The sequence below is a fragment of the Ammospiza caudacuta genome, chromosome 1 (genome assembly GCF_027887145.1).
Source record: "Ammospiza caudacuta isolate bAmmCau1 chromosome 1, bAmmCau1.pri, whole genome shotgun sequence".
In the NCBI taxonomy this organism is placed as follows: Eukaryota; Metazoa; Chordata; class Aves; order Passeriformes; family Passerellidae; genus Ammospiza; species Ammospiza caudacuta.
The window spans coordinates 26,512,437-26,538,100 of NC_080593.1; the positions used below are offsets into that span (position 1 = coordinate 26,512,437).

General features: G+C 38.8%; 1 protein-coding gene across 4 annotated transcripts in view; it reads left to right on the plus strand.

The window, feature by feature from the left end:
• Window positions 1-25,664, plus strand: part of GLCCI1 (glucocorticoid induced 1) — a 53,858-nt gene that overhangs the window by 23,134 nt on the left and 5,060 nt on the right. For 2 of the 4 annotated variants that reach the window (XM_058802561.1, XM_058802578.1), the window contains exons 3-6: window positions 4,477-4,563; window positions 12,457-12,573; window positions 14,524-14,676; window positions 20,564-20,774. In XM_058802561.1, the coding sequence (XP_058658544.1) occupies window positions 4,477-4,563; window positions 12,457-12,573; window positions 14,524-14,676; window positions 20,564-20,774 (568 nt within the window). The remainder of the gene's footprint in view (window positions 1-4,476; window positions 4,564-12,456; window positions 12,574-14,523; window positions 14,677-20,563; window positions 20,775-25,664) is intronic. The other 2 variants (XM_058802570.1, XM_058802587.1) reach the window with 1 other exon arrangement.

Sequence of the window (25,664 nt, forward strand, 5' to 3'; positions counted from 1 at the left end):
TATGGCAATTAGGTATGGAACAAATGAAACTGAAGAAAGTTTGCAAAATGCCTTTCAGAATTTTTATTTCTCTCTAACCTAGAGAATAATGCAGAGTTTTTAGGCTAAAACATGTTTTTCTTATGGGTAGATCAAGGCTTTAATGTAGCTAGCTGTCATTAGGCACTTTTTTTTCCTTCTGGGTAGATTTTTTTTTTCTGTAATATTAAGAGACATAAACAAAGAGGCTCAATTCCATGAAGCTTTTTTACTGGTGTATTAGTTATAATTGATTTTTGTGGAATATTTTAATGATGTATATTGGCAGAAAGGACAGGGAATAAGATATGTCATAGAGCTGTGAATTTGTTATTCTGACTTAACCTCTCTGATGTTTAAGAGTGATCATCTGCAGTCAAATTGACTTCTAACTAGGCAGTTTCTCTTTGTAAAGTTTCTAATGCCCTTTGAATGCTTTAGAAATACCTGAAAACACATCAGTTTTTATCTTCTAGTGCTGCCATTGGGTTTCTTTTGAATGTGGAAGTTTTTACAAAACATGTTGCTTCCCCTGTAAAGCATAGACATAGGTAGATATTCCAGAGTGCAGGCTGGATGTAGAAATTGGAGTGAAAGGCTGGCAATAAATATGAGATACTTAAGGTACCACAGTATTATTTTAGGTTTAGGTAGCTTGGTATGCTATGCAGTCATTCTGATCTAAGTGGAAAGAATGTTGGTGTATGTCCCTGGCATGGATGGAAAAGCAAGGCAGGGTTACCAAATGTGTTGGAAGAAGAGCTGATCTCTACCAGCCTGGGTGAATTAGAACTGTGGTAATTGTGATTTACCTGAAGGCTGAAGAGAACAAGCAGATGTGGCATTCTGAGCATGTCCTATTCCATGTGTCAGCTGAAATGGACCACAAACCTTAACATCTTGAAAACAAGGGATCCGTGTCTTGTAGCTGCAGCATGCATTATCCAGTGTTTTCAAGGATCTCCCCCTAAAATCTTAGCTTCTTAGTGTGGCCTTGCAGGACTAATCCTTTGTCATGAAATTCAGTGCATTACTTCTGTGATGCTCTGAAATGTTACCAGTTTCAGAGATAGTGCCTGACATCTCTTACTGTGGGAGGTACTCTCACCCTCTCTCTGACTTGAAGTGCAGTAACTGTGGTTTTGTTTGTGATTCAGAAATTTTTCTTGTAATACAATTCTGAATTACATTCCAGCTTCAAAGTTATTTTTTTCATATGTTTAACACTTCAAGAGTACACTTTCAAATGAAGGCTACCATTGATAGGCTTGTTTTGTGGAAGTTGTAAATAAGATGAGAAAACAATTTCCATGAAATGTGACAGATTGTGGGTGCTACACACCCCCATCTTATTTGTGATCTAAATGACAGCATTTAAGTGAGATATGAGGTGTTCATACATAAGCTAACCTTAGAAAAGCAGAATTTCTGTTTGAATACAACAAGTCTGGGGTGATTCTGTTTGTTTTTTAAAAGCTTTTGCTTGAATACAAAGATTTGTTGTTACAAACTCAAAATTATTCTTCATTTAATGTGAATTACAGCATAGTGCAAGCAGCAATTTCCAGGGTTTGAAGAAGACTACCTTGTAATAATATTCTAGTAACCACTTATGTTGTATTATTTTTGTAAAGCTTTATCTTTTTTAAATTTGCCTCTAAATAGTCCATAAATGTAACACTGTCTGATTTCAGTACTGTGCTAGGAGCACCATACAATGTTTGTAATCTAATACTGCAGGTAAAATGGGGTTCACAGATAGTCTGCCCCCTGTATATTGTGTGTGTATCCTTTGCAGGTTGTGTCTTGACTCAGTTTACCAGGGGCTGAAAGCATCCATGTAGTGCTTGTCTCAAGGGGGTTGCTATTTCAGTGGAAGAGAATGTCAAAGCATTCTTGAACAAGTACAAAATTTAGTATTAAGTGAACAGATATTTTCTGATTTTTATTTTTGATTTCTGAGTAGATCCTCTGTACTATAAGGATTCCCACCTCTCTCTCCTAGCAGTCAGTGGTGGTGTTGATGAAGGTCTTTAGGGGTTGATGTTATTTTGTGTTTTGTTCTTGCTATCTGGGTCAATATCTGTTTATTAAAAATACAGTCAGGCTTGTGTGTTCTACATATTTGTTTTGGTTTTTAACAGTTTACTTCTCTGTATTGAGAAAGTCAGTTTGGCTTTTTAGATTCTTGATATCTTTTCAGTTTATTAAGCTGGAGGTGAAAGGATATGAGCTTATAGTGATCCCTGGTACACCCTTCTGCACTACAGGTAAGTATTTAGGCCCCCAAACTGCCTGGTTCTGCTTCATCCTGGTGTTCCCCAAATGGTGGAGCAGTGCTGTATTCAGAAGACATTCTTTAGAAGATAAATTTTCTTGGAATTGCCTTTTTATTGCTGGTGTCATGTGAGGATATGGTTCCAGCTGTACTCGGGATATAGTAAAATATTATAAGAGCAATTTAAATTGCAAAGTAAATTGTAACAGATTGTGAAAGCCTCTGATTTTAAAAAAGTAAAACATTTTCCCAATTTTTACTAGTTTAGTAGGAATCTGCAAGCTCCTTCAATGTTTAAAAAAACAACATTTGAACCCAACAGAATGTCTTCCACACAAATTTCAGGGAGATGAATCTGCAAAACCAAGTAATTATTTAGAGTGTGGCTCTGTTAAAATGCAGAGCAAGCAGATGCACACACACAGGTAGCACATGCATATGGCAGAGGCTCTGCTTTGGGTCAGGAGCGTTAAGTGCTGTCTGGCTGTGAGGGTCTGCCTTATCTTTCACATAGTTTAAGTTGCTGTTTTAACTTTTCACATTTGATTTTATTATTTTTTTTCATAACGACATTATCTTCTGGTTTCTTCTCCAGACCCAAACAGAAGTGGGTATTTCATAACAGAGCTATGTAATAAGTACACAGAACTCTTAACTTTTCATATAGGGATTTACTTTTTCAGCCATGAAAAAAACTGCAAGACTGACTTTTTCCATTTGGTTTTCTAGTCACCCACACAGCTTGCTGGGTCTTTGGTTGAAATATTACTGGTGGTGTAAAAATAACAGAGAAAAAGCCCCACCAAAACCATGGAAAGTGCAGGGGTGGCAGAAAACACAGGAGGGTTCTGTAGGCCTGTGCACACAGAGGCAGAGCAGATGAAATGTTAGCACTGATGGGTTAGGTGCTGGGCTGAAGGCTCTATAACACCGTGGCAGTGTGGTGGTGGTGGAGGTACAGCCCATGCTCTGAAGTTACAGTTCTGAGCTCGATAGTGCCATGGCTCCCCTTGCAGGGCAGGGACCAGCTGAAGGGCTTGGTTTGATGGTGTTCTCCAGAGTGGTGCCCAGCCTCCTCCCTCAGCCAAACAAACAGTCTCTGGCATCCATGTGGGTACTACAGAAGCTTCCACATCCTAGATGGGAAGCAAGAGTAAGGGAAGCTGTGGAGGAGCAGGGTTTGCATGCATGAGAACAAGGCCCACAGGCATGTGGATCCTGTATCCTATTTGTCTTGTGGGCTGGGGTTTTGTCTCCCTAGAAGTGTTAGCAGTGGTCCCCTCCCTTAAAAACTCCATGGACAAATTGTTATTTTCAGTGGTACAGTTTTATTTCTTGTGTACTTACTGTGAAAGAGTCAGCTAATACTAGTAGGAGTTGTTGGGGAAAAAAATCCCACCATAAACAGATTTATGTTTATGTGCCTATAGCACTGAATTTCATACAGTTCATATCCCAAACTCTTCCTGAATTTTAGATGTTTCTATTGTTCCTGTGACTCTCTTATTCAGGAATTCTGGTGGATAACCTCAATTTTCATTATAGTCTTGTGGCAAATAAGCATAGTGGTTGAGAGTTTGGGCTTTCTGATGCTTCTCAGTCTTTGGGGTTTAATTTTAGTTCCTACATTTAAGGACAGTCACCATACTTGCAGACTTTGAGATATGGCTGGAAAAGGCTTGCTTGTTACTGTGCTGCTCATGGAAGTTGGTGCCAGAAGTAATAAATGGTGTATAAAACTCTTATCTAGTCAGAGTTAGCAAGAAGGGATTGGTTCTGTGGTCCGGTGGTTGAGGAAGACAGGTGGGAGAAGTGAATCCTGGCTTGAGTTTGTTCTACAGTTTTTTTAATGCTGAGGATTTCTAAAAACTGTCCACTAAGTGAAATGTAGACATGTATGCCAAAGCACAGTGGGAGCAGCCAGGTAATGTTTTTTTGTCAGCCTCTGATTCCTTCTTCAGTAATGTGCATTGTAGTCATCCTTTGTAAGTGCAGGTTTACAAAGCTTTGTTTTCTATATTGCTTTTTATTTATTGAGATTATTAGTGCTGCATATTGGGTTCTGAAATTTATTCACATAACTCTGACACTGCCTAAAGAGTAAGGCAGTAATTTGTGCCAGGAGTTTTTCTCACCTGGAGAACTCAGTACACCATATTTTCTTTTTTTTTCCTTTGTAGACACCCAGCTGTTGGGCCGAGGAGGGAGCAGAAAAGAGATCCCATCAGCGCTCGGCATCGTGGGGAAGTGCTGATCAGCTGAAAGAGGTGAGAAGTTTTGCACAGTGGAGCCTTTCAAGTTTTGATAAGCCCAAGACATTTTTTAAACCCTATCTGGAGTCCAGGAAACTGCACCCTTTCCCTCTCCTCTCTTGCTTTTGAAACAGGTTTTACCCCCAGTCTAAGAGTTGTTTGAAGAGTGATTGTTATTTTATGCTTGTTGGACTTCCTCCCTTAATACTATGAAGTGTTGATTGTGAAAGAGTGGCCAGAGGGAGCCTTGAGGAACCAGCTTCTTTTTCAATGTTAGTTAGCTTTCTGACCTTTAACACTGCTCTCCTGGAAGAAGCAAGTGTCAGATGGTATGTTCACATATCCTTGCTCAGAAATTTTGTTCAAATTTTAGGTTGGAGATGGAGGGGACACCACTTCTACAAAAAAAGTGTTGATACAGTAATGGTATGAGTACTTGAAATGGTCTTTAATCATAAATATTTTGCTGTAGACTACAATTGCAACTAGAAAGAATGTACAAAAAGTGGATTTGCATTATGAGAAAATTGATACAGTAAAATGGTCTCCAGCTTAGCTGAAATGACAGTATCTCGGTTTTTGTCCCAGTAATCTCCATGTTGTCCAGAGTTTGAGTAACTAAATCTGTCCAGAACGTAATAAGGGGCTACATTCAGCCTCATGCCTGTGTCAGGAAGAGTGTGTCCTCTCTTCAAGAACTCCACTTTTCTTTTAGAAAAATGAATCTTGCAGCATGTTTCCATGATGGAACTTTTCCCTCATACTCTTGGCTTTTTGCATGCTCTTTCCTGACTCTCTGTTGAATAGGGCCTTCAAAAATGAGAAGGAATGCATAGGTTATCTAAGGAGAAGAAGTTAAAAGGCAGTATATATTCTTCTTGTGGACAGCCATTGATAGAATAATTGTCAGAAGGAGTGATGCAAGTTTAATTCCTCAAATTTTAAAATCACATTTGACAAATACAGAATAATCTTGCAATCCATTGGTGGCAACAGCCTCATTTGTAAAGGTGAAGTCCTGGGCCAAAGATAGGTTGATCAAAAGAGGGTTTTCTGTTCCCATCTCACAGAATACATCTTGATGTATTGGTACATGGGCCTTGATGTATTGGTACATGGGCCTTGAGTTTGCTGGGATGACTTCACCTGCAGCTGTGAGGAAGTATTCACAGTCACAGATTAAGTGACCAGAACTAAGTGCGGAAGGAGTTTTGTGTCTGAGAAGTTTTGGCTTAAACTTTACCTACCAGCACAAAGAAATGATCATTCAGATAGGAGTAGCATCTGTTTCTCTAGGATAATGTTTCCTTGCCTTTGCTGAGAGACTATCCTTCATACTCTGGCAATTTCCTATCAGTTTGTGCAACAAGCAGCTCTTCACCACGGGCCTGTGGCTGTCAGTGATAGTGAACCCTTCAGCATGTAAGCAAGTCTCTGCCATTTGATAACAGTGATCCATTGTGCTGGGTTCCCACCCTCTTGGTGTACTGACCACAAGAGAAAGATAAGAAATGTGTGGTCAATATGCTTCACAGTTCCTTTTTTTGCTAGAATGCGTTAGTAGACAAAATGGGTTCTGTGGAAGAGAGTTGTTTCTATCCAAACTTTGCGATGGTTGTTCACCCCAAAACCTACCCTTTTCTTCTTCAGCATACAGTTCTTCCCCTTCCTCTGTTTTCCTTTCTCCAGCTACTCAGGCCAATTTTCTTACCTTTCTAGTTCCTTGGGTTCATAGCCCATGTCATACTTCATGCATCATCCAGCCACTATTCATCTGCCCTATTTGAGCTCTTACTTTCTTAACTTCCAGGTCCTTGTTAGTTCTGGTTATCCATTGTTTGGCTTCTATTTTATCTCTTTCGTTTTCCTTTCCCTCAGTGTCAGCCTGTGTGGTGGGTGTTAAGTGTTTGTTCAATACCGGCAGTGTCTGTGCACTCGGTTTCTTTGTGCCGCATTAACCTCCAGGTCCTGGAAGGAGAAATTCCCTAGTGTGGTTACACAAACTGTAAAGCCCATGAGAGACAGAATTGTTAACAAGCGTAGCTGCCAGTTCCAGATATCTTTCTTGAACATGTGCAAACTGAATTTTTTTGCCAAAGCTTCCCCAAATGTAAAGATTCTTCCAGAGGACTAGAGGAGCACATTTGCAGCATAAAGGACCCTCAGGCAAATGTTTGGTTTTTTCATCCAAAACAGTGGAGAACAGAACCATGCAGGTAAAAAGCTTAAACTAATGTGCTTTGGCACATAAAATGGTAAAATCTCTTCCACCCTCCCTTTCATTTTAAATCACATTCTTAAACAGCCCTAGCACCTCTACTGAAGTCTCTGATGGGAAGGAGATAGAGTAGAATGTTGCATGGTAGACATCTGACAAAGCTATTGGCAGCTGAAAGCAAGAGCATAAGTAATGAAAATGAAAATATCACCTTCTCCTGGGCAACTGCATTTCTTGTGCGTAGTGTAGGTAACATTCTGCTCAGAATTTTGAATTGTTTGTTACAATATTTGACAGTAAACAAGTAGATAGCTGTTGGCAGTTTCCATGACTTGTTTTAGCAATTTGTATTCATGTTTTCTTACTGCAAAAATTTATGGTAATGATTTCTAGCATTTTTTTAATATATTGGTAGTGTAAACTAGCTAAACGCTTGTGTGATAGTTACTGGTTTTGATAAAATAACATCGTGCATTTAAGTTCAAAAATTAGTTTTTTCCTTGGTTAATTTGAGTACTATTAAAATTAAATAAGTTTCTTTAATACTGCTAACTCTTTTTTAAAGATTTTAAAACAAAAACATCCAAGCAAGCAAATGAATTCAGAATGGCCACTTACAAAAAGGATTTCAGTTTGGGTAGTGAAACTTTGCCGTTAATTGAAATAGCTGTGTGTCAGGATTAAGGCTGTCTAGCACTAAAATAGATCTATATTTGCTTTCTTGTTGTGAGTCTATTAGAAATTTAGAAGTCCTTAGCTCTCAATATAAACTTTCCTTTAATCATTTCATAACAAAATCTACTTTTAAAGAATTTGTTTATTCTGAAGGGCTCTACTACTTGATTTTAAGAAGTCTTAAGTGTGACTTGTCTAAGATGATGCCACACTGCTTTAACATTGTTTCAGTAGATATATGTCTGGACTGGGACATAAAGACTGTGGTCAGTCTTTATACTGGACACTAATTTTTTTCCCTTTTCAACCTGAATAATGAGTTTGAAATGCTCTTGTTGTTGTTCAGGGACAATTTTAGTTATAGCTTACCCTGAACTGGAATTTACCCAGAACTGGGGAAAACCCTTTATTTAAAACTATTAGTTTTTGCTTTGTATAGGTTTTTAAAGACATATTTCAGACAGCTGACATTTCACTTCCCTTAAGCAGCTCTCTGTGCTGTGTCTGTTACACAGACAGCAGCAGCCCCTCACTGGAAGGTCCCTTTTGCTCTAACAGAGTACTTGAAAAGGACTTAGGAATAAAAGAGAATTGAATATGAGAGCTCGCATGCCTAATGTGCTTTCATATAGCAATTGAAAGATTGTATTGAAAGGTTTAGGGAGAATTTCTAATGCTTCTTTTGCTCTTTGACCTATTGGCTAACTCGTTTATTAACAAACATTTAATGAATGAGATAGAGCTCACTCATTAACAAGGAGTTTGTGGCTTGATCAGCAGTAGGAAGTTACCATGTTGTGTAGGCTGAGCTGTAGAAATGCAGCCTAGTGACTGGTAAATATTAGTGAGCATTTGAGAGGTATGGTGGGGTGTGTCAGGTTCCTTCATCTTAGTCTGCATCTAGGTCCCTTCAAAAGGGAAAAATTACCAGGATATTTAGATTATCCCAGTGTTGTAAAGAACTGATCTAATTTGGTTACTTTTCAATTTTGTACCATTAGTTATATTAGACTGCATGCATGTCACAGGTGGCATAGAGCTTTGTACAGCTTTGAGCTATAGAAATAACTTAGCAAGCAAAAAATATATTTATAGGAGATTTTCCTGACTTGTTTGTTCAGTAATCCTGGATGGTCATCTTACATTTGGCTGACAGTAAACCATGAAGGACTTTGTGCCCTGAATGACTTTGTGTAGGTTTCTGATGCACTGCTCTTTGTGTTTTCTCAGTGTTTTTTGTTGGTGGGGGTTTTTTATAAATTACTTTAAAATAGGTGAAGAGAAGAGTCTTTCCACTGCATCAGCAGCATTGCAGACTACAGTCATTTGGAAGAGCAAAGTCTAAAATTTTCTTAATTTTTTTGAAATGTGCATAGATCTGTGCTGTGTTTTCTCTCTCCATGCAGTCACATCAAAGTACTTGCCAAATGTGAATTAAAATACATTTTTTTGAAATTTACTACCATATATGTTTATACATTGAAATAGAGCAAAAAAATTTTAGATAACAAATAGCTTTCGAACATTGGAAATAGCATTCAAATTAGGCTTACTCCTTGATGAATTCCTTGATTTTTATTCTTTTTGGCTGTGTTTTACTTTCAGCTGTATCCTCTAAGAAAATAACTGTATTTTCTAAGGAGAATCTTCTGACCCTCTTCAAGTTAGGTAGGCAGGGAGAGCATTTGAATTGGTAAACAAAAATTATTCACATGTAATGGATCTAAGGGCGCATATGTGCAAGGCTAAGGCTTAAATATCTCCGACAAGTGGGTGCTCTAGGATACAGATTAGATGTTTTTGTGATGATTTGCACATGTTCCTTAATATGACTGTGTACACCCCAGTCACACTAATGCTCAGTTATGTTAGACTGCATGCAGTTGGGCGTGGGGGGGAAGTGGTGTCCCAAACCCCGTCTGTTCTCAGCTGCTTGATGAAAATTGAGGGTTTTGTTACTGCCCTTTGGTTTCCCCAGTGCAGCACATGGTTCCTTTCCTGCCACTTCCTTGTCACCATTTTCTTTGCACAGATCTGGTCTAATGCTGGATCTTTAAATGCCTGTTTTCCTGATACCACTCACTTGGCACCATTTTCTTTGCACAGAGACTCCCTAGCTCATATTCGCTGCACCAGTTGAGTGCACAGGAGACAGAATCTACTGTTTCTTTGAGATAATTGGTAAAACAGGTGCCATCAAGGCATATGTTTCAGACTCTTCTCTTACTCCATGAATTTTATTTATTTTGTGAAAATTAGTGTAGCTCATACTGTAGATCATTTTGCTTATGTTTGGTGCTCTGGCACTTTTCTGCTGCCTGAGAAGAAGGTGTAGATAAACTTGGAGGAAGCTAGCACAGCTATTTGCTGTTGGTAGGAGTGGCTTTATTTCAGCTTGAGATAGAAAATAATTGGTAATTTAAAAGATAATCTTGTAGAAGGAAAAAAGCTATTGCAATTTCAAGATTAGCAAGTGGTAGAATGCCTGTGGACTCCCCTTGGTGAAGAGATGGAGCATCATTCAGTTCAGTGGGTTTGGTGTACTCATTGACACTGCCAGCTTGCTGGTTGTCTGTGCCAGCAAGCCTCTGTCTCCCAGGGCTGCATAAATAGGATAAATAGGAAATGGCAGATTCCTTTTTATAAGCCCGTGTTACTTTCTCATTTTCTTGTCCAAAAGTAACTGCAACATCATGGACAGCTAGGGTCCTGCAAGTTCAGGGCTAAGGATATATAATCTAAGAAGGCACATCTGTTTCTTCACTGCATTGCTTGTTTGGCTTAAGAGATTGTATCAGCTCCAGATACACAGTCAAATCAACAATTTTCCATCTTCTGTTTCTCCTCAGTGACCCAAGCACTCTTTCCTTTGTTAGTGTCAAGAACCTACTGACTGCCACAATACACATACTCTTGAGGTGGCTGAGAGAACCCTAAATTCCAGGGATCTATTGATTCCTTTCACAGTATCAGAGCTTCAAGGTTTTTGGCTAGCCTAGAGACATACCAGCCTATCAACAGTCTCCCATTTAGAGTTTTCACTGTGCAAATTTTGCAGTGAGAGGCTATGTTGCCAAAGATTTGCAAGCTTATTTGTGACAGAAATCAGTCAGTCAGATCTCTCAGGTGGTGTTGTGTAGATATTTTCTTTTCAGAGTGTGCTCTTGAGGAAAGCTCAGAAACTGTATTTCACCTAAATTAAACAAAATAGTGTATTTAACTTTTTGACTTAGGAAGAAGTGCACAGAGAAATTAAAGATTTATATGCAGCACTCTCCTTGCTTTCTGATTATTCTTATAGCCAGCCATCTCTGTCCACAGCTGTCTTCTGATCCAGGCATCATTTTTCTCCTCTGTTTTTAAAGGGGAAGATGAGGATTATTTCCCAGTTCTCCCCATTCTTCAATATTCCAATGTAAGACATAAATATTTGTAATGTGTGCATATTTACCAGAGTAGTTACTGCATGTTTTTTCATCTATATGTTAGATTTCCTAACTTCTACAAGGAGAAGGGGAAATTTCTAGACAAATGGATTTATTGTTTTTAGTCATGAAATACCTCTTTAGACTGCAAAGTTTCTTGCAATATTTTGCTTGAGTTCTACCTTTGAAGAGTTTAGTGTCCCAATTCTCTAAATGTAGCTCATCTGTGTAAGTAATGCAGTTGTATTAGGGCTCTATTGTTCTGGGTATATTTGACACACAGACCCTTTTGGAACTCTTGAACTGTTTGTGTGTTGTTTAAAGATCAAAGTATTCAGCCATTTCTGAGTAGCAGTTCTCTAAATATGGGTAATGACCTGTGGCAACACTTGATGTGAAGCCTTAAAGATAGATTGTTCTTCTGTGAGTGCTACCAGAAACAGCACAAAGAAGAGTTCACAGCCTGCAGCAGAGCTCCATCCAAACCTCTTCACCAAGCACTGTCATCTCTGACACTGTGAGGAGTGATGTGAAGTGATTCTCTGACATGGAGTTGCTTTGCAAGAGTACCAGTGATATATTTAACTACATGGAAATAACCACAGAGTGCATGTACTTGTGAGTTGTCACTCAGAAGGAGAGGTTAGTTTCCAGCTGATGGATGAATTCCATGTGCATTCGTTCTCCTTACTTGCCCTTTGGGTTTTTAAAAATTGTATCTCTAGCTGAGTTAAAAATTAAATGGGGCCATGCATGGCCTTGTATTCCAGTGTGCTGAGCATGAGGAACAGTGGGATTTGAGCCTAAGGGAACAAATTATCCAGTTTTAAGGAAGTGTCTGTACCTGTTGTGTGAATTTGCACACAGTCTAAACTTCTGAGACAATGTTTATAGAGGTAAGTACTCTTTCATGTAGAAGTTTCCCAGGAGGAATAAATAAGTAGAGGAATCCCAAAATGAAATTCTTTGGTTTCTTGTTAAGGAGCAGGTCAAATGGATAATGGCTTTAGTTGCATTTGACATTTAAAATGTAACTTTTGATTAGACATCTTTGCATCAGACAGCAGGAAAGATAATTCCGTCTGCCTGAAGGAATCTGTGGTAATATTGCCTGCAGGGAAGTGCTATTAAATGTATTAGATAAGTACTCCAAGATGAACAGTGCATTTTGAGTGCCAGTTGTTTGTAAAGGTTCTTTTATGATGAATTATCATGAAAAAACTTTGTTTTGGTTTAAGATCAAACAAATTAAACTGTAGGCTTTAAAGTCCCCAGTTTAAACAGTTACAGATTAGAAGATGCTACAAATTGTCATTCTGACTGCTTTTATTTGCATCAGATATAAATGAGGAAATTCAATAAATAAACTAAGCCTGTTGTCATATTCATATTGGTGGATGGGGCAGATGCTTTGGAGTAAGTATCTGATAAGCAGAAAGAAGCTTTAATGCTCATACTTCAAGGAAAGGCAATCCTATATGCCTGTAAAATCCTCCAAAGAGGATTTTGTCGATGATTCACTTCATACGTGAAGATTTGGGCAGGTACCCATTTCATACCTCATTCTCACACCAGTGAACTCCTTTCCAGCAGATTGCCAAGCTGAGGCAGCAGCTGCAGCGCAGCAAGGCGAGCAGCCGGCACAGCAAAGAGAAGGAACGTCAGTCACCGCTCCATGGCAACCACATAGCACTCAGTCAGACTCAGGTAAGGGGAGCTCCTCACATCAACAGCCTCCCGCCTCAGCAGCCTTGGCTGAACGGCCTGCTGAGCCTTCCCATCTGTCCTGTGTTTGCTCTCTGGTGTGGCACATCAAATGCTTACAGGCTGATACTGCTGTGCCTTCACTGGACTTTATCTGATGGTCGTCATATAATAAAGGAAGGGTTGCACCATGATAGCAACTGAAATATATTATGATGCTGTAAAAGTTATGGGCATGGCCAGATAAGGCTGTGCTTCCAGGGATGCATACTTGCTTCCAAGACTAATTTTTTTTGTGGTAAACTTTCAAAGCTCCTCTGGAAGGTATTTACTTACCAGTTTTGCAACCTAATTCCATCTGGGCCAGTAAAAGAAAAAAAAAAAAAGAAAATAAAGAAAAAGAAAGTACCAAAGCAGGATGCAGTGGAGGATACCCAAAGCAGTCCTGATCTAGTCACTACAACCTGTCAGCAAAATTGAAACCCAGTTACAGTTCTAAAGCTCAGGTGAGGTTCAGCCAATATCTTTATAAATCTTAAGGCACTTGTAGAAAGCATTTAACCATGGCTTATTTGAGAGTGCAGATATTTGAGTCCTGATTAAATTTCACCTGATCCTTAACTTGGATTCCCTGTTACTAACAGGCCACTCTGAACATCTGAAATGTTGGTTCTATCGTGGTATTTCTTGAGTACCTTTTTAACTACCTGGTGTTCTATATCAGCTAGTTACAGCAGCTGGTTGAGCTGTGATGGCTGATTCCTTACATTCCTTCTATGGGGATAAAAATCTTGTGGTCCTAATGTAGGAAGACAATAGGAATTTGATGCTCTTCCTGAACCTGTTAGCCTTCATAACAAAGGATCCTACTACATTTGACATAGAAAAGGGTTTTGCTTTACATCTCAAAGTAAGCTGTTGCAAGTACCTGTGCCATTATAGTCACATAGCAGACAGTCTTTGACACAGATTGAAACCCACCTAGGACATATGCTGTGGAGAAACATTGTTTAGTACTTGGAGCTCGCTTTGTCATTGCTCATGTGACATTTTGGTTTCTCAGGAAGAAGTTCTCTGATAAAGCCATTCTGCAGGCTGTGTGTTCTGGCAATCAGAGAATGCTTGCAGGCAAAAGACTTGCACCTTGGGAGCTGCACATTGTGCAAGATGCACTTGATAAGAACTCAAAAAATGCTTACATTTTGTCTTAAGCATCCTGTGATTCTGTGAGGAGGAGGAGAACAAGTTGATTGACACATGAGACTGTTCATGGCTGTGTGTGTAGCTGCTGCCAAGGTGAAGCTTTTAAGGTTGAGTGTGCAAGACTCAGTGCAATCTCAGGAATGTTTCCTGTTGGTAACAGAGCTCCACTCAACAGCCTTTTCTGAAAATCATACTTGTGCTCACTTAGATGCTTTTTTCTTAAACTCAAGATGATTTCTCTTAAGACCTTTAACATAAAGTTCTGAAAAGGTATTAGCTAATAAAATTAAAGGTTCTGAATGAATGTTTTATTTTGCATTCACTAAAACCAACCAAAAGAGTGTAAAAGTGCATTAGGTGAATATTTTGGTTGAGTCATTAAGCTTTAGGAATGTTATGAAAGGCCTTTTGGATCCCAGTTAGCATCAGGGCCCCATGCACTCCCCATCCCCCTGCAGTGTAAACCTTAGTCTGTTCCTCTGGAAAGTACATACACCTGTCTATTAACTACCAAGTGAAGTCATGGAGTGTTTTGGTTATACAACTCTTCTTTGACTTAAGGAGAGATGATTTTATTAGCTTTTGATTTATACAGGCATTTGTTTTTATTTAAATTCACCAAGTAAAGATGATCTTCTAAATGGCAAAATTAATACACACCTTCTTACTTAAGCTTTTAGTTTTGGTCTCAGATTTCTGCCTTTATTCTGTTTTCCATATCTTTACATTATGTTGCTGTCTGCCTTCTAGGCTTGTATTTCCAGATCTGTCCCTATGCCACTGTCAAGCATTTCAGTGCCAAAATCAACTGCTTCACGTGTGCCGTGTAATGTAGAAGGAATAAGCCCTGAACTGGAAAAAGTATTCATTAAGGAGAACAGTGGAAAAGAAGAGGTATCCAAGGTAAGCATATAGTAACATGTTTATGGTTGTTATCTCTTTGTAATCTGTAAACACAGGGAAAACCTTCCTCTTAAAGAACCTTCGTTGGTTCTTTAATTACAAATAATTTTCTTCAAAGAACTGTTTGTTTGAAAACTTTGTTTTGGTGTTTTAGCATGGTGGGTTTTTGTTTTTGAGTTTTCTTTTTTATTTTTAAAGGGCTTCTGGCCAAACCTACCTTGTTAAGAATGCCCTTTCTGTAGAGAGCTTGCATGTTTTCATGAGAGATAGAAGTGTTAGAACATTCAGACACTTCAGGCTGCAGTAATAAGTAATTAGAGATCAGGAGATTGTTATATTTGCTTCATTTTGCACTCTTTTTCTTGAGCAGGATGTAAGTTTCCAGTACTATGCTCTCCTTTTTGGTTTTAATGCTTTTTTTCCATGGACTGAATGTGGACCATTTTACTGCCATGAAACCTCTGTGATCTGTCATGGGAGATGTCTGTATGGAAAATACTGACAAATAGGGCAGCTTTGCTTTGGAGCATTGGACTTTTCATTGAGGAATTTGATGACACTGAAAATGTGGATTACTTGGTTTACAGCTGCTGTTTCCTGAACAGCCAGTGAAAATTTTCTGCTGTGGAATAAAGTACTCCATGTTTTTTTTTCCTAATCTCCAAGTTGTAGGTGCTTTTCTCATGAATGGTCATATAACAGCAATTCAGTGTACAAATCAAGCTATAAAACTTCCATCAGAGGTTTAAGATTCTGAAACCTTATGTTTGCAGTTCTTCATATCAGTAGTAAACTTCAATTTTTTTTGGAGTAGTCTTGCCTTCTCCAGACCCCTAGTTGTGTGGACAAAGCAGTCTTAAGAATGTAGTAGTAGTTCTATGCTAAGTTTTCTTTCCTAAGTCTGTCTTATCCCTTTAGAAGAAGTGTGTATTGTGCCAGGTGAATAAGGAAAAACCCACACATGCAGCCTGAATGCCCAGCTCAACAAGCCTTGTTGCAGCATCTCCAAAGAGTACAAAAAAGTGTGTATTGCAGTGCCACCATTGACGTTGCTATGGCTGGGGTTGTAATCTCCTGTAGTTGGAGGATGTTTCATTTATCTATCAGACAAATCATCCTTGTAAATGTTGTCCTTGTGTTTTAACAGCTTATTGCTTGGGATGCAGAGCTCTCCTGTGTTACTGAATGTACTGACTCTGATCCAGCAACCCAGCTAAGCACATACTTAAGTGCATTGTTGGATTTGGGCCAGAGGTGCTCGCAGTTTACGCAACCAAGGCAATCGTGAACCCTTCCTCCAAACATTCAGCTGGCAAGAGCTTCAGACACAAAAGAAAGTCATAAATCACACATTGCCCTTGAAGTCAAGTCCATCTTTGTGGGCAGAGGGTGTTTCCTGCTATGTAACTGTTCATTTCTGTGAACTCTGGTCTTGTGGGACCTAGAGTGGGACTCCTAGCACTGTGAGATTACAAGCTCTCTGTTTGCTTATGGAAGATCATAACAAGATCATAATTTACTTAAATCTTACTGCTGGTGAACTTTTTCCTAATACAGCAGTTTATCCTGGGGGACTAGGGGCAGCTGGGTCAAAGGTTAGGAACCACTGAACAAAAGATAAACCATAGGAAACCAAACTCTAGTGATCCTGTTCGTTTTTCTTTCAGTTTTCTGCCATTCTTTCTCGCTGTAACATTTTGTATTTTTAGAAACTCTTTTAAAAGCACAGTCAAAGATAGTTTGTTGCTTTGGAATATGTCTTCTGTCTTAACTCACACTGATTTAGTTCTGTTACTTCTCTGAAATGTTTAAAAAAATTTGTTTTAGCATCTTAATGGTGGTTAAAATTGTAGTTATAAAAGCAAAAATAACCAAACCACTCTTGTGTTGTTCAGTTATTTTTGTATTTCATAAAGATAGTTGAGGATTAGTAATGTCTTTGTGTCATTACAGTCAATAGGATTTTTAAAAGGTAAAGTTTAGAGAGTTTGCGTAGTGGTCAAAATACTCAAAAAATTTCATTCTTTGAAGTTTAGCCATAGCTGTATTTTTTCGCATAATTCATCTTGCTTAGTTAGCTGAAGGTATTCCCTTTTTGCTTTCATAAAATGAATTTGTCCTTTTTGAGCCACTTCTTAATCACCTCTTTCTCCTCAAATTTATTAATAAACTTCTAATTAATGTTCTAATGCATTTATTCAAAATTCTTGGATATATTTTCCTTCCTTCTTTTTATAACTTGCGGATTAACTCTGACAAGGTGTGATGGTGTGTCTCTATTCTCGCCATAACTTGTAAGATGGGATCAGTTTTTGTGAAGTTGTTGCACCTTTTGTTCTTTGTCCCATTGTAATTCCACAACACCATCATTGGAGACTCAGGTGCAAAAAGATGATGGGCTTTTTGTAGGGATTAGAGGTGTTCCCTCTTCTGGAATACAATAGTGGAAATTATGAAAAGTGCCCTGTAGCAGAACACAGACACATTCATAGGCCTTCTGTTAGGAAAAACATTCTACTGGAACAAGTATACAGAAGTAATTAGAAATAAGTAAATTTTGATGGATTATCAACACTGTGCAAGTAAACTGATTACTTTGTTCCTTGTTTGATTTCTAATGCTTCTGGAAGGAGATGGCAAGGTGGTTTTATGTACCTATCTGGAAACTTAATCTTTTAATAAAATGACTTCTTTTATTTTGCACAGATGCAGAGGATCCTTAGTTAACTTCTCATAGCCTTCATCTGAAAATCGTTTTTTTCCTACATGTTCCTTCCTAGGGTACATTATGGTTTTTGCACTTGCACCTTATAAAGTACATTGATGGCTTCACTGATGCCAGCAGGAAGAAGCACTTTCCTGTGTTGGCCTTTGTGTTCCAGTCTGGAGGAAAGTTTTTCAATCAATAGCGTTGAATGCTTTGCTCTGAAGAAGTTGCCTCCTAAATAGATGTACAGCTTGTGAGGAGACTCCCATTGGTAATGCCCTTACAGACTGGTGGCATTCCTGATTCTTCTAAGTGGAGTGTTGTTGAGGTGTTTTCCAGCAAAAAGATTGATGCTGAAAACAAGTTGGTGAATGGTAACAATGTATTGATAAATGCATATGTGTTGTCAAATGCAGCTTTTTCCTGCCTTTGCTGGGAGATGAGAGCAGTATGTGACTGTGTCCATGAACACGCATCCAGTAGGGATGGACAAACGTCCTGTCAGAATGCATTTGACATAAGGTTAATACATGACATACTTGGAAAAAAACCCTCAAGAAATAGCACATAGAATGCAGTAATTTCTAGTTGTTTTCCATGCATTGGGCATTATGGGAAGTAATAGCAGCTGTACCAAATTAGTTACCCTCTTTCTTACCTTATAAGAGATAAGTTACCCTCTTTCTTATCTTATGTGAGAACTTCAGTTTGAGAATAGTTCAGGCATGACTCATAGAAAGTAACTTCAAAAGTGTTTTTTTCCATCGATCAGGTTTGATATATAAAGTTTTTAACAAGCTAAATAGTTATAATTGATATTTTCATGGTGATTTTTCTACTTGTCAGCAATGAGGGAAAGATAAATATAAGAACACAGCAATCTGAGATATTAACAGGCATTTTTTATGCCTAATAAATGTTACTGCACTTGTAAAGAATGATAAATATTTTAGCTTTTTCTGCTTGTGTGTATATTTAGATATGTGTTTAAAAATACGGATTATTTTTGTACCTCAGGCTTTAGTTCAGGGGAGATTGAAACATGTGATGTGGGATATACTTCCTGACTGCCTGAGACTACATTGTTCCTCTAGGTGTGGAAGAACATCTGTGTTATCCTGAAGTCTTTAATTATGTGATCATGATCACTCGCTGGTTTTTTCGCCCCCCTGTAATCCTTGTTTTACCTGTTGCATAGACCATAGTGTATGACCTTAATGAGCAGCTGTTTGGTGTTTTTCCCTTCTCCTCCTTAGATTTGTGTCCTCATGCTTACTGTTACACCTTGCTTTGAAGTCAGAAATGTGAACTTTTGCCTGAGATTTTGCTTCTTTATAATAGCAGCATGTCTGAAATTTTGTTCACTTTACATCACAGTTATGTGAGAAGAAAGATGGTATTATTTACACTTTATGGATGGGGAAACACAAATCCCATCAGGGTTCTATAGTGTGGTTGTTCAGGTAACTCAGGATGATACATTCCATTTTAGGAGTTCAAAATCCTAAGTCTCCTGTAGTTTCCTTCTGCATCTGTTAATGCAGAGGACTTGCAAATCAGACCTGTATAAACTGGGCATCCAGAAGAGATACTATAGAAGACAGAGGTTGGTTTAGTTGATTCTCTGACATCTCACAGGATTTTTGTGGCAGAGAGAGAAATAAAAATGCTGTTTTGTTTGGCAGATTTTTTGGTGGTGGTTTTTTTTTTGGAGTGGTCTTTTTTTCTTTGTTGGTTTGGTTATGATAATGATGAGACTACGTTCTTTCTGCAGCTTCAATTTTGCTTTCTCTCTTCGGTCTGTGTAACAAATGCTACAGAGCTGCAGCATTGAATGAGTCAGGGCCTGTTGGGGTGATGGGAATGGAACACCAAGTCATGTTGTAACGCATGTGCAATGGGAGCTGAGCTGTTGGAACAGACCACACAGCTGTGCCCAAACCTTACGGCGTTTGATGGAGCAGCTGTAATGTTCCCTTAAGTGTGTTTCTTTGCTCTTAGTTGAAATACGAAATGGTACTAACTGGAAGACTCATAAGAAGAAAATTATCTTCCAGCTCTGCTCTGTCTGCCTCTTTGTGTAATATGTGGTGGTTTTCTGGGTAGACTGTTGCTGAAAAGGGGAGAATGTGATACTCAGCCAATAGGTGTCATGTCCTCATTGCTAGCAAAAGTGTTGGGTTGAATTTTAGGCTCTGGAACAAGCTGTTACAGTTTTGGAATATATGCGGAAGAGGGGCAATAAAATAAAAAAAAATGTTCACTTGAAGTGAGAAGGAAAAAGACATTAATTTTTTGTAGCTAGAACATTTAAGCTGTTCTTTATGGTTTGGACACAGTTCTCACTGAAGTGAGAATAAAAATTTTTTAAATCTTGCAGATATTTTTTCCCCTTTGCTTCTAAGCAAGACTCTAATTCCCACTTGGTTTCTTACATTTAAAGCAGCACTGTCTTTATTAAAAAAATAATTTTCCATTGAGAAGGACAAATAAGTAGAGCATGCCAATCTACTGCTGTGAACATTTCTATGCAGTGTGTTGCAGAGTGGGATGCAGCATCACTGGCCAGTGCCAGCTAGGCTGACACAGGCAGGTAGAGCTTACTGGCTTTGGCTCAAGACAAAGCTTGTGAGCCTTGTTACAAGCCTGCTTCATGTGTGCATCATCTGTAAAAGGATGGATTGTAGGGCTGTGCTGGAGAATTGCAACTTACTAGCAAAACTTGGATGGTTTCCTTTTATAATTGTAATTCGGTTGGTTGTTATGGCAATAGTATGCCATTGTGTTTGACATTTTCTACTTTCCCTTTTATCCAAATGCGATTCTGTTGGGGTACTTGTTTTTGTATTATAATAGCAGTGACCTTTATTGAAAATTATAGTACTACATATAATTAGTGAGGAAGGTTTGCTTTTTTAACTACCATAAAAACACAACACTGGCATGTGTTGAATTGTGGATGTTAACTTTGCATTGGAACATGTGCACATTGCCCCAGTACTCCATATAATTAATGTATGTTATATCCATTGTACACTGCATTACTTTCTTATGTGAGATCTCCCTGTTCTCTCTAAAATGCCATGTTTGTTCTTCTTAAGGCCTTTGCTGACGGGTGCTGCAGGCCGGCATTGCTGGTGAGTTTGATCTTTTCTGGGTAACTGCTTGTTTCTCTTGCAGCCTTTGGACATCCCCGACGGGCGGCGGGCGCCGTTGCCCGCTCACTACCGCAGCAGCAGCACGCGGAGCATCGACACGCAGACGCCCTCTGTGCAGGAGCGCAGCAGCAGCTGCAGCAGCCACTCACCCTGTGTCTCTCCCTTCTGCCCTCCTGAATCTCAGGATGGCAGCCCCTGTTCAACAGAAGATTTGCTCTATGACCGTGATAAAGGTGAGAGTAGAATAGCCTGCCTTTACCTATGGGAGGCATGCGATGTCATGCTTTTACAACTACCTTCATTTTACTCATTACATCAGTTTTTGTTTTTGTTTGATGGTTGTGGAGGGATTGAGGATTTATCTGAAAATTGGTTTTGTTTGTTTACATATCTTTTTCCCTCTTGTTTGTGAAACTTCACAAACATCTTCCATAAATACGTCAGAGGAGCACAGCAAACAGTTACCTATTTCTGAAGATTCTAATGTGAAGAATTCAGACTCTAACATGTTTAACTTTAAGAAAGGTTTCAGTAAGGTTTGTGGTAGACTGTATATTTATTGTAGGTGAATTGCTTGCTGTTGAAAATGGTGATGAAGTTTTGGACTGCTTTTAAAAGAACTCTACTTCTGAACTCTTACATTCTACTAGGAGTTGTTTGATGAGGAGCTCAGATACCTGTTTGAACAGCCTGGTGGAGGGTAATTACTTCTCTGTGTATGCTGCATAACAGCTCAAAAATTCTGAGTAATTTATGCGTTTATCAATATCCTGCGTTTTTTTCGAAGTCTGTAAAATGTTGTTTGGTTTTATAGTGGGAGTACAACTGGAGTTTCAGGAATTAAGAATTGCTGACAGACTATGGAGTATGAGTATATGGGCACCAGTGTAAAAAGGACTTTGGTTTTTTTGACAACTGTTTACTAATAAAATTACCCTTGTGCTTCTGGTCAGCTAGCTGAAGCATGGACTCAGTATGGAGGATGTAGGATTTGGGTAAATCATGCAAGCTAAGAGGAGTAAGTTTCACAGAGGAAATGAAAACTTCTGAGATATATTTTATTTACCACTGGGCTAAAGATAGCAGAGTTTTGAGGTTGTAAGTAAGATTAAGTGCTTTTTTTGTAAATACTGTCTGTTTATTAAGAGTTAAAGTAATTTGGGACTAGGCTTGGGGAAGTCAACAGGAGAAACACTTTTCTTGATTTCTGAAAAGTATTTTTTCCTACATCTTGGATTTAAAAGGAAATAGTGGAAAACAATCCATCTGCCCAAATCCTGAACTGGGGGTGGGTGTATGCAAGTTAACCACATTAAAGTAGAAGTCTTACCTCAAAATGAGAGTTGGCTATGCTCCAAAAATAAGTGTTATTAGCTTGCCCCCACCATACTCCTTTCTTATACAATGCATGTGAATTTTAATATGTTGTTGAGACTGAATCACTATAGAAACATCTATTAAAGTATTAGCACAGAAAAAACATCTTGACAGGTAAATTGGTTCATATATGTCCTGATAACAAATATAAGTTAAAAAGCAAGGAAATGAATAATTCCTTCTCAGTCAGTACTCCGTTATCACAGTAATGGGAATTTTCACTGGTACATTATTGGCAGTAGTGAGTGAAGACAGTTTGAAATAGTGCATCTAGCCTTTTTAATGCTTTTCAAGGCTTTTTATCTCTTGCCTTGGATTTTTTGAACAGCTGAATCGAGTGAAATTTATGAATAGATCCTTATTTGTGGATTTTGATTTTAAGACTGCCTTTAATGCTAGGCTTGCATCAAAAGTCTTCTCCAGGAGAAGTGTGTAGGTGATGCCAGTTTTTTACGTCATCATAATGGCACTTTCAACTTGGTTGAAGTAAGGTACATAATACTGTCTGTATGAAAGATAAAACCTTGAACTTCTCATCAGAACTTAAGTTTTTAAGGGCAAGGTAAAAACTAGGAAAACATGTAGCAGTTTTCCAAGAGAAAGTAATTTCTTCAGAGGTTGCAGTAGTATAGTCAAAAAGGTGCTTTTTGCTCTCGTATCATCTAAATACTACAGGCCACTTGTTCTGAATTAGAATATTGCTTCAAAATTATTAAATTATGGATAAATGAGGGATGTGGCTGTAAATTACAACAGAATAGCGAGTTTGAGGGATGGTTTATTACATTTGTTGTGGCTGCTAACTGCTCTTTACTATAAAAACTTGGGAAGGTTTTCACACCTTCATTTTAAAAGCTTTTGTGAGCTAGAATGAAACCATCAGCTATTTTTTGTGAGGCCTGCTAAGTTTGAAAATATGCATTGTGTAACCAAATGTAGATGTTTTGGTGACCTTTTCTTGTTACTTTTGTAAAGGCTTAGTTTTTCTCTTGATGAAAATAACTTGTATTTACCATTAAAAAGTGGAGCTACTGGTGTTACTAATGGTCGTGGGGTGTGTTGCTGAATAGGAAAGGAAGGTTAGTTTGACTGAGAGACTAGGCAGTGAGAGGAGCCAATGTTCTGTACAGACACAGCACTGCTTTACATTCCTAAAGCATCTTTTAGTTTTTGTGCAAAGCTGTGCTTTGGCCTGAGGCCCTCCCAGCTGCCCTTTGGATTCTATCAACTGGTGGGTTTACCTTTCTGCAAGAGGCTGTTAAATAATTGAATTTTTCAAAAGTGAGTGAAAGCTAATTTTCAGAAGAGGCTGACAGTATTACTCTGGCTAGAGCAGTGATACTACACAGTGTTGATTAGAGCAGACAAGGAAGGGTTGGGAAAGAATGTGTTTTCATGGCACCTGGATTTTGTATTAAAACTACTGGTTGCACTAGATCTGTTTTGTGATACTCTGGTCCATGGAACTGTAATTCAGAGCCCCACATAGCATCCTCAGCAACTGTGACAGAGGTGAAATTCAAAGGCATCTGAAGGTATAACCAGATGAAATCTGGAGGGGTTTCTTTGTACAAATATAAACTGTATACCCTGTTTTTCAGGGATTTTGATTTAGGCAGCATTTAGTAGTCCCACTGTTGCTAGCAGGCTCTTCCAGGTAACATGCTTGTGAAGATGCTTGTGAAGATCCTTGTTAAATTCTGGGCATCTGATTCATAGCTCTTTAAAGGAAAGTTGTTAGTGGAGTCTTTGGATAGTCTTATTAGTAATTTTTGAACCTACCAAAAGTAATCCCAAGGCTCACTGGCCGTTTCTTTTTAAAGTACAGTCACTCAAAAAACTGCTCTACAGATTGTTTTTTAGTTACCCTCTTCTGTTGTTCTAATATGTGCAAGATATTATTTCCTGTATTAAGGTTAAAATAGTATCATTAGTAGTGTTTGAATTACACTCTTAAAATGTTTTCTAGATAACAGAATATATGTGTTTTAAATTTGTGTCCAGAAGTTCGGCGTGATAAGCCTCCATATTTTCTGTTGTGTGTTTGTGGGAGGGAAACTCCCTTTAAAGATTCCAGGATCAGTGCCGGATGGGATGGAGCGGGATGGGATGGGATGGGATGGGATGGAATGCAATGGGGTGGGATGGGATGGGATGGGATGGGATGGGATGGGTGGGCTGGGTCACACCGGCAGGGCGCCCCCTGCTGGAGGGAGCCGGGGGCTCGGCCTTGCGGCCTGGGGGAGCAGCGAGCGCGCCCATCAAACCCGGGACAGCGCACATGGATGTGCCGTGTGGGCAGGGGTTAATGATGGGACAGTTCAGCGCTGCAGAGCCCACAGGATGCACAAGTGGATCTGGCTTAAGCTGTGGATGCCACCTCTTGCACTTAACTGGTGGCCTGTGCTCCCAGTCCCTTCTGCTCTTGCCCAAGGCCCAGCTTGCATGTGCGAGTCTCCTCACAGTTCTCCAACAGCGCGTGCCCTGTGTTCGGGCAAAATGAAAATCCAACAACTTCACAAGCTTTAAAAGCAGGGAGGATAAAGAGAAATACTTGTTCAGCAGCTGTCTCACGTATAAAGTTTCAGCCAGGCAGGGCTAACTAAACCAAAAACTTGATTGAAAGCTGAACTGGCTAGTAGACAAGACTCTTAAATCTTCCAAGACCTGACTTAACTTTGAATTCTGTTTGATTCTTCACTTGGGTGTACTGCCATGGTTTTCCACTATGCAGTGGAACGAACAGTAGTACATTTTATGTCTCTAATTTTTTAAATAGAAACTTGGATGTTCAATTTTAAATATTAGCAGGAGGAAACAAACTGTCTGGGTTCTGTTAATGATTTCTGTGTTTGGAATGAGTGGTGTGGGCCAACAGTGGAAAAATGCCAACAGGACCATCGTGCTCCCAACTTGGCAAATATCTGTATCGTCTCTAAGCATTTTCTGCCTTCGTAGTTAACACCAAAAATTCTGTAAATAGAAGTTCTGTATTCACTCTAAAGCAGGAAAGAGCTAAATAATCAATATGCTACTGAGGTTCACGTCAACATTATTTTTCATCTCATATCTTGCATAATAAATCTTCAAAAGGAAGTGTGACATTTGAGTCGATTTGTTTCTTCTTGTAAGAGGAAGCAGAAATCTTTCAAAACATCTAATGATTAGCCTTAGTATTTGAGTCATGGTAATATAATAGTTTGTGTAGTTACTCTTTTCAAGCTGTTAAAGACAAATCTCTCCACTTTGGTGAAGTTAGATTGTAGTGCTTTGGATAGCTGAAAAAGCATCACACATGCACAGCAGAGAAGTAAACAAAGGCTATAAACTTGAGTTAAAAATAATGTACCCCACATGAGTGGAAAGACTTGAAAAGGGCTAAAGCAAGAGCAGCTATTTCTCTCCAGTTAAAGTGTATTTGTAAGTTGGTGGGTCCTCATTAATTTTGCTATTTCGTTTTTTAATTGAAATCCTAAGCAGGGAATAGGGAACCAATAATACTACCTTGGGAGAGGTGTTGCGCTTTGAAAAGGTAGAAGCAGCTGGAGAAAGCTAATTTTCTGTGGATAGATATTTCTGTACCTACTTTATTTCCTTAATGCATTTACTATGATGTTGTCAGCATGACTGTTTAAAGTGAACCCTTCCATAATCCAAAGATTTGAACCTTCTGTGCTTCTATCATTACCAGACTTGAGCCTTCTCTTATACTTTCTGAGAAGTACAAATAAATCTGCCCATTGCCT